Source organism: Vombatus ursinus, unplaced genomic scaffold (genome assembly GCF_900497805.2).
Source record: "Vombatus ursinus unplaced genomic scaffold, bare-nosed wombat genome assembly UNPS02014798.1, whole genome shotgun sequence".
Taxonomy (NCBI): Eukaryota; Metazoa; Chordata; class Mammalia; order Diprotodontia; family Vombatidae; genus Vombatus; species Vombatus ursinus.
Genome location: NW_020954576.1, coordinates 77,866,981 through 77,883,832, shown reverse-complemented (window position 1 = coordinate 77,883,832; position 16,852 = coordinate 77,866,981). Strand labels below are relative to the sequence as shown.

Here is a 16,852-nt window from a genome sequence, read left to right as displayed (position 1 = left end):
TTGTACCACCATTTCCTTAAGCCTCTAATTTTATGAAAATTAAGAGGCTATCTAATAACAAAATCAGCATCTTTGAAGTAGTTTCTTGCTACCCAAGTAATATTTGAAGATTTTTAGACATAATCTTAAACAGATAATGGCTACTCAAAAGAGAAGGGTAAGGAATTCAGAATGAATTGTTCTTTGACTAGTCATTTAATTGAGATAAGTTTAGAAGTAATTAGGCTAATGAAAGTTATTTTTTTTTAAAACTGCATTTTTTATTCTATTAGAGAATTAAGTAACATTCAGCCAGACATAATTGAACTTATTTACACTCACAAGTTTTTCAGGGTTTTTTTTGTTTGTTTGTTATGATTTTTAATTTAGAAACTTGTTTGTGATTTTTAGTTTTTGGAATCCTGCCAAGCCATCCTTTTGTCAGTGGGCAGTAGTAACATTGATGACATGCCAGTATAAAGCATTTCATATGAAAATCTTTTGTTTTTTGTTCTGAAAAAACAAATACATAACGCATTTATAATGTTTTAAAGCTTTTTTTTAATGACTTGTCAATTCACTTTCATCATACCCTGACTAGCCACATTCATGTCACTAGCCACATTTTACTCCTTAGCAAAAAGATAAATATCTGAATCCCCATTCCTTCAAGTTGAAATGCTAATGAAATTGTGGTGATGGCATGAATGGGAGAGAAATTTTATTTCTAAGAATTGCCATTCTCTTAATCTAACTGAATGTTTGGGAAATGGGAAACTGGCTGTGTTCTCAGTGGTGGGTAATAATGTTCTGCCTACTTGGTCAGGAGATCTCTGTTGTTTCTACTTCCTCCTTTTTTTCCCCTTCCCTTACCAAAAGGTAAATGCAAGGACCATTCCTTCTTCCACCAGTCCCTTACAAGAGAGGTATTCATCTTGAAAGCCTTAGGAATTTCATGGTTTATGCAGTCCCAGCCAAAGGGAAGAGGATTGAGGCTAGCCCAAGGGAGCTTATGTAGGTGAACTCTTCTTCAACCTTATGGGGATCATTCTATTTAGAAAAGTATGGATAGTTGTTAAGTCATCTGGGGGTTATTTAGAAATAATATTTTCTCGTTTCCCCGCTGAGACCTCACATAGTACTTTGGCCCCCTTATGCTCATATTATATGTTGTAGTCCCTTGAGTATGTATATGTGTACTAGACTGTGAGCTCCATGAAGGCAGGGACTATGTCTTATTTACTATTTGTATTTTTCCCAACACCTAGCATAGTACTTTGTATGGGCTTAATTAAATGTTGCATAAATGAATGAAATGAAGTACTTTGTTTCCCCCAAGGTTCTCTTCCTCCACCCTCTACCTCCTACTCCTTCAAATAGAATAATACCTTTAAGTGCTCTTTATTCTCCTCACAACTATTATTGTTACAAAACTTTAGAATGTAAAGCCGTTTTTCTAAAGGAGACAACCTGGCCTTTGTGCCTCAAATCCAGATATGGCTGATTGCTGAAACAAAACATTTCCTGTTTAGCTATTTTGACTGAAAAGTGCAAAATCCCATATTTTAAAATAATGATTATGTGTTTTATAAGTATATCTATGTGTTGTATATATTCTCATTATGTAGTTTATGATTGAAAAGTTAGGGTAAAACTGACTGCAAAACCCTTGTTAAGTCTTTGAAATAAATTCATTTATGGAGATGTTTCTTAATAGATTTTATATTTTAATATATTTTAGGTGATTGAACATGAAAGAGTTGAAGCCTTGGCATCAGGAGAAGAGACTGGGACACTTTCATTAAATGAGTTATATCCTTCAAGAACTCTAAAACTTCAGTGCAACTTTGATACCATTGAGCAACAGTTCACTTGTGGCTTACCTGATAGCAAAGACTCTGTTGAATGTGACATGGCTGAAGTAGATGGAGAGCTTTTTGTGGCTCAGAGCAACTTTACCTTGATATTGGAAGGTGAAGAAGGAGAAGTTGAAACAGGAGATTGTGCCTCATCTGATGTATCAGCTAAAACAGCTAATACTGCAGCTGAGAAGGAGAAAGATTACAGTGATGACCGTGGTAAAGATGAACATCTTAAAGGTTTGGCACCTGTCAGAATAAATGATCCAGAGTTGCAGAATGTTGTGGAGACATTACCATATGTTCCAGAACCAATTAAAGTCGCTATTGCCGAAAATTTACTAGATGTCATTAAAGACACAAGGAATAAAGAATTTGCTTCAGACACAGTAGAACAAACTATCCTTGAAACTATGCCTTTAATAACTCAGAAGGTCATGCGTTCCACCAAGGCAGAGAAGGAAACAAGTCTAGTAGATTTAAATGATAGTCAGGGCAGTGACATGATACCTTCCAGAACACGAACAAGAGGACAAAGCATCAAAAATCTAAAGACCAGATCAACACTTGAGGAGAAGTCCTCAGACATTCCAGCACCTGAAGTACTAGAGCTTTCTGCTATAAAGAGAAGCACCAGGAAAACAAAAGAAAAATCTGAGATATCTGAAAGTGTCTTTGCTGAAATTGAAGCAGCCTCTCAGAAAGTATCCCAGGATTCTATTACTCCTAGAAGAAGAAGGAAAAAAAATGTTAATCTGGATACATTAAAAATTGCTATAGAACAGGAATTACAAGACTCCGCAACTTCACGGAGAGAATTGAGGATGAAATCGTCTCAACTTTCTGAATCATCCAATGAAACTCCCCATAGTAAAGATGTTAAGCTTTCTGCTACAAGAAGAACTTTGAGAAGAACACAAAAATCTGTAGAGGAGCCAGAAAGTAGTGAATTATTAAATGACCAGAACATTAAATTAGCAGCCAGCCCTGGCAGAAGTAGAAGGAAATTGAGAAGCACTAATATGGAACTCTCTGGAAATGCTGGTCCTAATCAAGATAGTGCATCTAGTGAAGAGAAGCACCCTATCCGACAGAGTGGGAGAAGTAGAAGGAGAGTGAATAACACCTCAGTATCTACAGAACATTCTCAGCTTGATTTATCTGAACTGACTTTTGAAACAGAATTTAAGACACCGGCTACACCTAAGAAACGTGGCAGACCAAGAAGAGTAAATCCATCAAAAGATAAAGAAATTCAAGAAGTTAGTACTGAGAAGAAACAAACTCCTCTTACCCCAAGAAGATCTACAAGAATCACTCCAGGTAAAACTGGTGGTAATAACCTTGGAAACTTAACTTTAGGAAACAACCCTTTATCACCAGATGAAGGACTGACTACAACCTTGAGCTCTAAGAGGAAGTTGACAAAAGTGACTGAAAATCAAAGGAGAAAAAATAAACTTTCTTCCGTATCAGAAGGAAGCACCGATGAAGAAATTACTCTCAAGGACTCCAAAAGCAAGGAATTACTGCATGCTGATAATGGTTTGACCAATTCTTCTCGTAATACAAGGACTAGATCCAACAAGACTATAATTTTTCCTAACTTTTCTGACCCCCAGACTGACTCTTTTTTGTTTTCTTCACCTGTTTCAAAAGTTACAAGGAAGACAAGAGGTATACTTTTTTTTATTTCAGACCAAAATAAATTCCATTCAGAGTCTAAAACTTAAAATAGGCTTTCATGGGATTGTTTTAAGACCTAACTGTATGAAGACTAAAATGTATCATTTAAGAATGAACATACTTCTGTTTTCTTTAAATTGGTTTCATGTACTTTTAGTTCTTGTGGTTTATTTCTCAGTCAAGCAGTACTGATTGAGGATTGGTTTTTTACTTTTTTTTTTCTCCAAATTGCTGGGTTTTTCTATGTAGTATTCCCAAATAATATATTCTGGGTAGCATTTCTGTAAATTTCTTTACTAAGGAGTTTGATTTTTTTTTTAGTTGCTTCTTTCTCCCCTTTTTTTTGGCTCTTCATAAGCCAAAAGTAATTGTTTTTTTCATCAAATAGTTTTGATTATAACCAATGTGTTGTTAATTTTTAATTACTAATTCTATTATTTCTTGAACTACCTGCTTCATCGCTTATTTTTATCTTGAATAAATCACATTGGCCCTCATCTCATTTATTCTGTTTTTCCTCTCCCTTGTCTCAAGTGGGTTATGAGCTTTGTTCATCACTTCCTTCACTTTCTAAATAAGTTGTATAATTAGCTTTTTCCCCAAAAACACCAGTCTTAAAACTACTTTCAACCTGTCCAGTGACAGTACCCAAGAGTGTTCTTTTCTAGGCTTAAAAAAGTTTCCCTCTACCCTTCCTATCCTCTAACTAAAAATTTGAAAGGTAGTTTTACCATCTTAAAATGATTTTTTTTCTTTCAAAAACAGTCTCTTTTGCTTTGTGACCAACTGGTATCTGGAAGTTATTGATTGTTGTAACATTGCCAGTTCTGTTAAGGAGACTCATTTTAAAGCAGATTAACCTTCTGTATGTAATTAAAGTGGCATAAGTTTGCTATTCAAACTCAAGTTATGGTTATGTAACTAATCCCTTAGCTAGTAATAAATTTAATTCATAGTAAGGTAAAAAGCACATACATGATCAGTGAGTTAAGGAACATTACTCAGGACTAGTCTAACTCTTCAAATATGAAGACAGTATCTTAAGTTCTGTCATGCACATACTACATATGCACGTAATATGTTAATATATTTGTATTTAAAAAAATCTCCCATTAAATTGCCCTTTAAAAATTTTGGGTTTGCTACCTTGTAAATCAAATGAGAGGGTCAAAAAAAAGTTTCAAGCAGATTGTTTGATACTGTGGCCCCACATAGATACAATGTAAATTCTCTTATAACTGTAAGAATATCAGAGTTATGTTCCATTCTGGATACTGAAGAGAGCTTTTAGGTAATTAGTCAAATTTGTTCTTCCTAAAGTATGATAAAAAGTATAGTTGCTTCTGATTAGGAGATGTTTAATAAATAAAAATGATATCAACTATCTAGTGTTTTTATATGCATTCTGAATTACCAAGGTAATTATTATAAAATTTCCATTATTATTCGGAGTCAGTAAACTAAATTCAGATAAGTTATCCATTGGTTAATGAGTTTCTAGTTAAGGCAAAGCCAGATTCAAGAGATAACAAATGTTAAAGGTATTTAATCAAATTTGGCACAGATGTGAAGCTAATTTCTAATGGGAAAAGAAAAAAGTAGTAACATTTATTCCAGGGGGAATCTCATCTTTTTGTGATTTCTAAAGTTAAGTACCTCTTTTGAGTTAACTTAAAATAATAGGGAGAGGAGTTGTTACACAGAGAACCTTAGAAGAAAGAAGTAAATCTAAGAGCTTTATGTAAAATCAAGACTTCTATTTATTTACATGCTTAAAACATTAATTTTGTTATATAAAAGCATCTGTTATGGCATATAAGTTTTGTTTGTCAATTTTAATAAATGTCCAGTTTTAATTGTCATGAGTACTAGATTAGTAAAAGTAAGAAAATTTGGCCAAGTCCTGGCTTTGTCATTTTATTAGTGCTTTTTTAAGGATCTTAGTATTTTGGAAGTAAAATAAATTTGTGGGGCAGGGGGAGGTCAAAACTTAAATATATAAAAATCACCTCTCAGGATTCGCAAAATGATCTCAATGTATATTTAAGAATTTTCTTTCACAGGTTTATAAATTAACATCCTTCTGTATTAATCTCGGAGATCCCTTTCATGAATAGAAAGGAAAAGGCTACAGATCAGATTCTACAATAACAATGTCTATATAGTTACAAAAGAGATCTGGTTCTCAGTTATTCCATTTTGATTTCTCCATGATAAACCTTGATTTTAGCTTCTTTGAGACACGTTCATATCTTTGCTTACTTAGCCCCTTTGTTGATATCATTATCATTTCTGCTTATCATTTAACTGAATTACAATGTGGAGTCCAGAATGAGCTATAAAAGTTTTTAACTTTATGCTAAAACACTGATTTAGTTTTATCCCCAAGAAGGCATGAATCAGATAATAATACATGGACGAGTAAGATGGTATGTCAGTACATTTGATCCCAGTCGTCTGGGTTAAGTCGAATTGACTTTGGGAAAGGATCTTACAGATTTAGAGAAAGGGTCCTTGGAAATCCTTTAGTCCAACCGTCTTTTTTACAGATAAAGTGACTGAGGACCAGAAAGCTCAGGGGACTTGTCTCAGGTCATACAGGTAATAATTAGTAGTATAACTGGGGTTTTTAAACCCTGGTTCTCTGACTCCATATCCAGTTTTCTCTCCACTGTATCACATTGCCTCTTGGAATTATTCCTAATGCTGCTCACCTCTGGCCAGCACATTTTATTACAATGATTAAAAATGTAATACACTTTTGGATAAATGCTACCTTCAGGTACAGATGGAAATGCTTTTGCAGCTTTATAACATATATACCATTTGCTCTGAACTTTATTTTTCTATTCATAGATTTTGGCACTTAAATTTAATTATGTATTTGTGATTTTTTTTTTAAGCTCAAAAAATAGAAACCACTGTACAGTTGAAGGGCCTTGTTTCAGATTTGTCCTCTCAGTTTGTCTTCTCACCCCCTACTTTGAGGACCACACGAAAACAGGCATCTGAACTTTCACGGATTGTAAAAGAACTGGTAAGAATTATGTTGTTGTTGGTTTTAATCTCTCAGAGTACCCTTTTTTTCCCTTGAGGCATGTCTCTAATGTCAGTTTAAGTAGCAGTCACATGTATATTAAAAACATAAAACTGCCTCAGTTTTTATTTGACAATTCTGCCTCTTTGTGCCAAATATCCTGGCAGTTACTAACAGCTGTGAATGTGATGATATTAGAAGTAATTCTCTATTGGTTTCTTTGTCAGTTTTCACATTGTATTTAATGTACTTAAAATGGTTTTTTGTTTTTTTAATCCAAAGGAATTGCCAGTTGAAAATGACCCAAAATCAGTAGAAACTACGGAAAAGCGAAAAGCAAAACGAATCAGGACAACAAAAACAAAAGCAAGCAAGTATGGAAAACTTTTCAACAGTATAACATCTATTTTCATTCAAAATTAGACTGGAATAAGAACTGAAACTTGTTAATTAGTTTTGGGGAACTCTGAGAATTTTTTGTCATTGATAAACTTTACTTACATGAATTCCTGAAAGCAATCTTTTATTATGTCATAGTTATGTACTCTAAAGTGTGTAAAATAACAGCTCGATGCTAATTCTGCTGTTTTAGGTGAACAAGCAACTCTTTCATTTTTATCTTTGAGTCTCCAGAACCTATCAGTGCCTAGTGCATAGCAAGTGCTTTATTTGTTGATGGCTTGATTAATTTAAAAAGGCATATTATCATCATCATTATTATTATTATATAACATATTATTAGCATATTGCTAATAGTGCAGAAGGTGAGAAAGTTAGCTATCATGTCCATCCCCTGGCCATGAATCTTAGATTTTTCCAAGCTAAAAAAAATCCTCATCTGATCTTCATATAACATAGTTTTGAGACTTCACTATTCTGGTTTTCTTGCTATAATTTTTAATGTCTCTTAAAATTTTATCTCCACAGAGCAAAGCATTCCAGAAATTGTATAATCCAAGAAAAGTATAGCAGCACTTATTTTGTTTTGGGCACTGTGCATATAGTACATATTCTAAGACATTAGCTTATTTAATAAGCTTATCACTAACTGACATTGAACTTTCAGCCTAATTTTTCTTTTTTTTTTTTTTTTTACACATGAACTATTATTGAGCCATGTCTCCTTTATCCTGTATGACTTTTACAGCTTGAACTTTTGAAATGCAAAACACAGGATAACAGTTTTTGAGCATTTGGAAGCACCTTAAATACTGGTTAAAAGCTTTGCATTCTAAATGGGATAAAAAGAAATAAATGTCCCTTCAAAGTTCCACTGTTTTCAAATGTCATAGAGGGAGAAAACAGAAGAGAATTTTTAAAAAATTCACTAGGAAAAATGAGAAAGGAGAGGGACTAGCCTACAATTCACATAATTAGAGTTAATAACATCCAAAAATGGAGGAACGGATAGGCAGTAGTAGGGCTCTCAAAAAACTTAACTATTTTCTGAGTCATACAAGGGACAGTTGAAAACATATGTACATTATGTAGTGTAAAAATACATGAAACTCATCAAGAAAATGGATAGGTACAGGAAGAAAGTATTTAGTAGTGAAGGTAGATTCAGAGAAAAAGTAGTCGTAAGCAAATATCAACTTTGTTCAGTGAATTAAAAAGGAAAATTTCAAAAAGAGGTAGTTGAAGAATTGGAGATCAGCGTCTCGGGCTGTGATAAAAGAAGAGGTTGGGGAGGGCAATAGGAACAGACGATTTCAATTATAAAGAGCTAATGTAAATCAACTTCTTTCTCTTTATCTACTTTTGAAAGTGAAGGATTTGGGGGAGAGTATAAGAGAATATGATGGAGGGAAATACACAGTTAACATCATAACTATGAATGTAAATAGAATTGATTAATCTATGAAACAAAAGGGCAGCAGAATGAATTAGAAAGCAGAATCCACAGTGAATTGTTAATAAGAAATCCACTTGAAACAGATTCACATAGATTTAAAATGAGGGGCCTGGAGCAGAATTCGTGCTTCAGGTAAATACAGAAAAGGACGTTATAGCAAACATGATCTCAGGCAAGACAAAATTAACTGCTTTGAGAAGAGAAAAGCAGGGGAATTACATCACAGTGAAAATACCAGAGATAATGAAATAATATCAATACTTAATATGTGTGTATAGATGTACTTATCTATATATATATCTTTAGATATATAGAGATATATACATGTATAGATACAGATATCTACACACACACACACACACACACACGTTCACCAAATGGCATAACATCCAGGTATTTAAAGAAAAAAATCAACCACTGACGAAGAATTTTAGATAGTGTCAGATCTTACAAAGTAAGAAGTATCTCAATAGAATTCTAGAAATATTACATAGAATAGCTCTGTAGTGATTACTGAATGAGAATAGAGAGGAATACACACACATTTCTCAACTCCTGAATTGGTGCCTTTATAAAATTGTGTATTTGGTAGGTTATAAAATCCTCAAAAAAAAAAATGCAGAAAATGTGAAAAAAAAAAAAAATAGGGGCAGGTAGGTGGTGCAGTGAATAGAGCACCAGCCCTGAATTCAGGAGGACCTGAGTTCAAATTCAGCCTCAGACACATAACACTTACTAGCTATGCGACCCTGGGCAAGTCACTTAACCCCATTGCCTAGCCACAATAAATAAATAAATGCAGAAAATCAGAAATGTTAACCATTCTTTACTGACCACACTGCACTAAATATTATAATCAAAAAAGGCCCTTTGAATAAAGGATTCAAACTTAAATGGAAACTAATCTTAAAAAACATGGTTTAAAGAACAGATCTCAGAAACAATACATAATTTTGGCAAAGAAAATGACAGTGAAACGACATAAAACTTTAGAGATGTTACCCAAAAAATCATTGGAAAAAAAATCTGTAAATGTTTTCATCACCAAGAGAAAGAGAATAAATTGGACATGTGGCTTTAAAAAAAAATGGAAAAGCTTGAAATAAAATCTTAACTGGACACAAAAAATAAAGATTCTGAAAAAATCCAATATTAAAAATTGAGTAAACTATTAAAAAACCTCCTAAAAAGGGAAGGGAAAAGGAGGGGCAGGGAACAGGACCAAGTTGATTTATAAATAAATTCTGTATTCAAAGAAAAAAATCTATTCTAATATTTCGAAGTTGTTTGCAAAACTGGGGACATAAAACATCCTAATAATTTCCTGTGAGGCAAGTATCTTGATACAGAAGAAGAAAACAAAGAAAGAAAATACAGATTACTATCTTCAGTGAATAGTGATATAAATAAATTGAGCGAAGTACCAGCAAAAAGACTATTACGTTAAACAGATTAATATAATGACCCATTTGTATTTATTTCAGGAATGCAGGATTGTTGGTTCTATATTACAAAAGCTATCCTAGACCCTCCCCACATAACAAAAATAATAAAAATCAGTAGATACAGAAAATTTTCTTGACTAAATATAATCCTTTATATTTAAAAATCTTAATCATTCATATTCAATCAGAAACATGTACTGACTGTTCATTAATATAGTAAATAGTATCTATCAAAAACTAAAAGTTAACATTAACTATGATGACAGGAATCACTAAAGGCTTTTCAGGTTTAAGGTGAGGGGCCAAAGTAAGGATGTCTTTTAGAACAACTATTATTTGATATACTTCTAAAATTACTAGCTACAGCAATTAAGACAAGAAAAAGAAATTAAGGGAATAAGCATAAACAATACTTTTTGTAGATGATGTGGTTTACTTTAAGAATGTTAGAAATTCAAATGAAATTAAGAACCAAATAATAAGTAAAAAGAAAGATAAAAAACTGACAAATTATCAGGTTTTTTGTATATTATCAATAAAACCCAACATAAGAAATAGAGAGAGAATCATTTCAAAATAGCTGTGGAATCTGTAAGCTATCTAGGAGTCCAGCTATCATAACACAGAAATTATGTAAATATAACTATTCTGATTTACTAATTAGAAAAATATTCATTGTTCGTGGTTTTACCATGCCAGTATAATGGCTACTGTGAGGTAGTATGGCATAGTGGATGTAAAGTCAGTCTCAAAGTCAAGAATGCCTGGATTCTAGTCCTTCCTGGAAAAATACCAGCTGTATGACCCTGGTCTAGTTTCCTCATCGAGGAATTCCCTATACCAGTGAAAACACAGGTCTCATTGCTATCATTTCTGTCCCTATTCCAAATATATAGAGAATTGATTAAAATATATTAAAATGAGCCATTCTCTATTCAAATGGCTATTTTGATAGCCATTCTGAGCTATCAAAAGTCATGTGAACAAATACTCCAAATGACTAATGATAGGAATGAAATTTAAAATCACACAGATTGATAAAGATAAGGAAAGTGACACATGTTAGTGTTACTGTGGGAGGGACAGACAACTATTACTTCACTGGTGGAGATATAAGGGGTTCCGAGTAAAAGTCGCTAAGCTGTCCATACCCTTTGGCCCTCAATACAACTAGTAGACCCAAAAGATCAAAACAAGGAGAAAAAAAAATGCACAAAATATTTATAGTAGGTAGTATTTTTTTGTTAGCTGAAAGGATTTGGAAAAAAGTAGGAGCCCATCAATTTGGGAGTTATTCAGTCATTTTTTAATCATGTCTGACTCTTTATGACCCATTTGGGGTTTTCTTGGCAAAGATACTGGAGTAGTTTGCCATTTCCTTCTTCAGTTCATTTTACAATTGAGGAAACTGAGGCAAACAGGGCTAAGTGACTTGCTCAAGGTCACACAGCTAGTAAGTGTCTGACATCAGATTTAAACTCAGATCTTCCTGACTCCAGGCCTGACATTGTGCTACCCAGCCGCCCTTGAACTGAAATTTTTTTGTTGTTGAAAGGATTTGGAAAAAAGTAGGAGCCCATCAATTTGGGAGTATATAAATATGTTTTATATAGTATGGCACAGTAATATTCTAAGAAATAATAAAAGAGATATATTCACAGAAACCTGGGAGAACTGGTATGAACTGATGCAGGACGGAGTTAGCAGAACCTGAAGAACAATTTCTGTAACTACAACATTATAAATGAAAACTTTGAAAGACTTCAACTCTGATCAGTAATGACCAATCATGACTCCAGAAGGCTGATAATGAATGATGCTTCCTTACATTTGCAAGAGAAGTGGTATTCTAGAGGTACAGAATAAGATGAAAGGTTTTCAAGCCTGGGCAAGGAAGTAATGAGGGGGAGGGAATTTGCAGACTCTCCATAATTTTTATAAATATTCAAAGTCACTAATAATGAAAATGCAAATTAAAATCGTTCTCAAGGTTTCATTTCACACCCATCAAATTGGCAAAGATGACTAACTGAACATAATCATTGCTGATGGGCTGTGGAATATTAGCTTTGCTTATTAGCGGATTATTAGTGGATTTGTGAATTCATTCAGTGAGTCTCTTGTACGTTTTGACCCAGCAATCAGTCTACTGGAGATATACCCCTAAAGAAGTCAGAAACAAAAAGCATAGTCTTATTTCATCATCAAGAAATGCATTGCAGCACTTTCTGTGTTAGCAGAAAAATTGGAAACAATGTTGAGCACACATCAATTGAGAAATTGTTGAGAAAAAACTTAATGAATATGAAATTTAATGTGAGACATGGCAAATGTGGAATTTAGAGAAACTTGAGAATGTTTGTATGAATTGATCCAGACAAAGTAAGCAGAACCAGGAGCACAATATACACAATGGCTGTGATAGTGTAAATTAAAACAACACCAAAAGGCAACTGAACTTGAAATAAGAATCCTAAGGTCAGATTCAGAACATGGTTGGTCACATAGACATAACCTTTACTACATTAGTTAGTTTTGCTTTCCTACTTTGCATTATTATGAGAGAAAGTAACAGTTTATGATATAATAGACAAAAATAATGACAAGTTTTAAAAACAAATATTTTTAAAATGAAATGCCTGAAAAGGAGTCTTACTGTGACCGGAAAAGGTCACAATAATTATTTAGATATGACAAGGAAAAGTAAAAGATAACACCAAAATTACAAACATGAGAGATTAGAGTCACCAATGAAGCTGACAAAAATATTGATGATTTGCCAACAATGTAATTTTCTTAGGGGGAGCACAAGTTTGTGTTGCAAGACATAGGAGAGCAAGTAAAAGAGATCAGGGTGAAAGGAAAATGTATTTACAACAAATTGGCATTCCAGACACATTGAAACAGCCTGGACCAAGATTAGTAAGGTTGATTAATAAGGGATTAAAATCCTAGTAAGAGGTAGAAGGAGGAAGGGATTGGCACTTCATACAGTAATTGAGGATTTCAGATTATTATTTAAGTTGTATGAAGACAGAGTTCATTAGAATCCTGCAGAGTTTCAATATTGTTAAGATGGTTACATCCCTAGGCTGGATTTTCAAAGATGAATGGCAAGTGGTGTTACCATTCTGTTGGAATCCCAAATTCACTTCAAACTACACATCTCTTGTGTAAAGATCTATGGCCATAAAGTGTTCTTCCTGACCCTATTTCCATATTCATCTGTTATTCATCATATAATGTTATTCATCATTATTTAGACTCTACTTCATAGTAGTGGGTTTTAAAGTTTTGTCTAAGTATTTTTCTTATTTCTTTCATTATCTATTGAGCCTTCTTAATCCTTTTAGCATGATTCTAGTCGAATGTCACATTCTTTTATGCTGTTCTATGTTTATGCATGTTTTTATGCTGTTTTTAATCCCTACATGGGAACCCCTCATTAATCTTAAAAGCATGGTTACAAACATCCATTTAAAAATCTATGCCATCAACAAAGTGAACTGTTCAATTTTCATTTCCCCCCCCCCAAAAAAACACACCCTTTAGATGGAAAAAGCTATAAGAACACTTATGTCATAAAATTCTGGTTCTTTTTTTTTTTTTTTAGGTTTCTTTGATCAGTGTCTTCTGTTTCTATGTATGTAATGACTGCATTTTTAAAGCATTTCAGTAGGCTTTCTAATAATAAATACCTGGCATTTATATTACTACTTAAAGGTTTGCAAAGCACTTTATATGCTATTTCATTTGATCCTCACAACAGTCCTGAGAATAGGTACCATTATGATCCCCAAATTACAAATGAGGAAACAGGCAGAGAGTAGTTAAATGACTAACCCAGGATCATACAGCTAGTATCTGAGATAGGAATTGAACTTAGGTTTTTTTGACTCCTACTCTAGTACCCACTATGCCACCTACCTGCCTTCTTGTCATATCCCTGTATCATGCTTCAAGAGCATGTGTACAGCTTGCCATCTCGTCATATCAAATCTCCATATTGATGCCTATGGAGCCTCTAACAGATTTTCCCTTCTTCGTTAGTGCCATTTCTAAGATGTTTATTTTGTTATCTCCGTATTTCTAATATGTATATTTATACATGTGAGAAATATTTCAATGGCATGTAGATATTTGTAAATAAAATAGAACGTACAAAGTAATTGAGCAGAAATTTTGCTCCCATTGGACATTTGTTACGCCTGTTCTAAGAAAGCCCTCTTAGTTCTGTACTAGTGCTGCTAATTGCTTACAGATTGCAGAATCAGAAAGGTATTGACCAAGTCTTTGCTTGTATGATAGTATTAATTAATAAAAATTAAGGAAACAAAAGGTAAATTCAGTAGTGATCAGTTATGTTAAAATTCCAGAATTTCTTTTTTTTTTCCCACACGACAATTCTATTTGATAAGATATTTCACCTATTTCACCTTAATACATTTTTCTCTTCTTCCTCTTCCCAGAACCACAGAAAAAGAAAGTTCTTGGTCACCTCCCCCTGTGGAAATCAAGCTGATTTCTCCCTTAGCAACTCCAGTTGATGCACCTAAGAGCAAACCAAGAAGAACTACAGAAACAACAGAAAAAACTCTTGGAAGGAGCAAAAGGAAACTGTCTTCCTTTCCAAAGCAAGTTTTACGCAGGAAGATGCTGTAATTTTTTTTTCAAGTTTTTAATGTACACCCCACCCCAGTTTGTAAAGTCATCAGAATTGTGTGGATTATTAAAAATCATCTAATTTGGAAAAGAATAATTTATATAAATTATTGTAAATTTTCATAAATAAATGGTCTTCAATAAGTAAAGTAACTCCATATGGAGTGTGATTCCTTCAGTCACATACAGTTTTTTCTATTTTATATTAAGACTTCATACATTTATATAATATGTAAATACAGCTTATTATTGGAATGTTAAATAAACTGTATACTTAACAATATGTTGTCAAATTTTTGAAAGAAGATGAATGTGTATTACTGGTATAATTTTGTAGATAATACTCATTTTTTTTTTACAACTCATTAATTTATGAATTTAAATTTCTCTTAAAAACATACTCAAATCCCTAAGTAATACAGTAGTTACCATATACAGTGGCATATCTAATTTAACATACTTAGACTTTGCATTTTCAAATGCTTAAATCATTCAGGGCCGGGTTATCCTTATTAAACTGGCTAGTTCATTGGTCACTAGCATTTCCACAAAAACACATGGGAAAGGGTAGGGGAGGAGGTTTGAAATAATTTTCCCCCACTTTACAATTGCAGTTCATTGAACATTATACTTTATGTCTAGCATTGTGCTAAGTATTTTAAGAAATGCAAATACTCGTTTCACTGTCCTTGCACTTAAGGAGCTTATATCGTCTATATTCTTGCAGAGCTACAGAGACATAGTATTTTTAGCCCTTTGTTCAGGAGCAATAGAATGGTGCTGATGGACACAGTAGAAAAGCCTAGAAAATGTTAACTCAGTTCACTGAGAGAGTACAGGTAATGCAGTACTTAAAAAAACAAAACCCTTTTGTCTCTGGAATGTATCTGAGCAAAGCTTAATTGGTGGTGATCCAGAATTCATGAATAAACTAGAGTTATAGAAGATTGCCTATAAATAATTTATAGCCCATAATTGATAGTTTATAATGACTCCATTAAAAATTAATCATTTAGAAGGTTGGCAGATATCTCAATACCTGGTTGGCTTATTGTAAGTTAGGAGTGCTTTTCTTAACTGTTTTTCTCCCAAATACCATAAAAAGATAATTGAAATGGCAAGCATGGACAGCGTAAAAGTTGCAGTTCGAGTTCGGCCTTTCAATCAGGTAAGTACTTTGTGCCCATCAAAAGTTTCATGCTGATTTTGACTTAATAGTAGCAGGGATCAGCCTTCCCTTTAAGCAGTTTTTTTGGATGACTTAGACTTGTTTATACACATTATCTGAGTAGCTTCTTCCAGAAGCATCTTTTAGCCTTAATGTCAGATAAAACTTGCTAACAATTAGAATTGTTGAAAAATAAATTGGGCTACTTCAGGGAAGGTGGATTCCTTAACCTTGGAAGTCTTCAGGAAGAGGCTGAATGACCGTTTATCAGGAATCATGATGGGGATTTACTTTCTGGTATGAGTTGAACCAGATGACCATTGAGGTCCCTTCTACCGTTCCTCTTTTGTGATTCTGTAATTTATTTAAACACAAGTATATTCACTAGAAAAAGTAACGCAGTAGAAAGTAATCTAATGTCAGTCTGTCAAGTTAATTTTTTGGATATAAAGAAATATCTGAAGACACTCTTTCCAATATGTTAAAGTAGGATTTCTAAAACAAAATTGTGGGATGAAAATTTTTCTTTCCATGGTTTTGTTTTTTTAGTCCAGAAGTGGATCATACACAATCAAATTAACCAATTTTATGCTCTTTTAGTAAATCATAAAAACTTAACATGCCTTGCAAAAAATTTTTTATTAAAAGACTGTCCTTAGAAAATGTTGATTTGATTTGAGAATTTGCCGCATGCCACATTTCCAACTTGGGGCTAGAACACTTATTTGAGTAAAATGTATTAGTAAGTACTTTGAAAGTAAAAGTTGTTACAGCTTTTTTCATAAAACTACATTTTGTTTTACTGGTTTTAGTAATGTCAGTTTTCTCAGTAATTATATAATACCTTGTCACTGTGACATACTATTGTAAGGAACCTTTGAACTGATTACGAGAAGAAAGGATATCATTTTTTGGAGTTAAGAATGGTCATAATTTCACATCAGTTTCTGTTGTTTTTACATTGTTGTAGTCATTTCTGGCATATGTGCATGTGTTTGAACTGTGCTTCCCTCTCTCCCCCTTTGTCATAAGAGAGCCCCTCTGAGATGTGGAAAAATATGTATTGGGAAATGTAACAACATTTTAAGAAAAAAAAATCTAGGAAAAGGTTAACCCTAGAGAGGTCAAACAAAGCTGAACCATAGTTATAAAGAGCTCAAC

At 33.3% G+C, this 16,852-nt stretch overlaps 2 protein-coding genes across 4 annotated transcripts in view; both read left to right on the top strand.

Moving 5' to 3' along the window:
• The window catches only part of LOC114049663 (protein ELYS-like), a 127,625-nt gene extending 112,953 nt beyond the window's left edge, over positions 1-14,672 (top strand). For all 3 annotated transcript variants that reach the window (XM_027870968.1, XM_027870969.1, XM_027870970.1), the window contains exons 33-36: positions 1,721-3,515; positions 6,428-6,561; positions 6,844-6,935; positions 14,331-14,672. In XM_027870968.1, coding sequence (XP_027726769.1) covers positions 1,721-3,515; positions 6,428-6,561; positions 6,844-6,935; positions 14,331-14,523 — 2,214 coding nt within the window. In that variant the 3' untranslated portion in view covers positions 14,524-14,672. The remainder of the gene's footprint in view (positions 1-1,720; positions 3,516-6,427; positions 6,562-6,843; positions 6,936-14,330) is intronic.
• A 974-nt stretch (positions 14,673-15,646) lies between these two features.
• Positions 15,647-16,852, top strand: part of LOC114049470 (kinesin-like protein KIF28P) — a 59,108-nt gene continuing 57,902 nt past the window's right edge. The window contains 1 exon segment of the mRNA XM_027870710.1: positions 15,647-15,691. Coding sequence (XP_027726511.1) covers positions 15,647-15,691 — 45 coding nt within the window.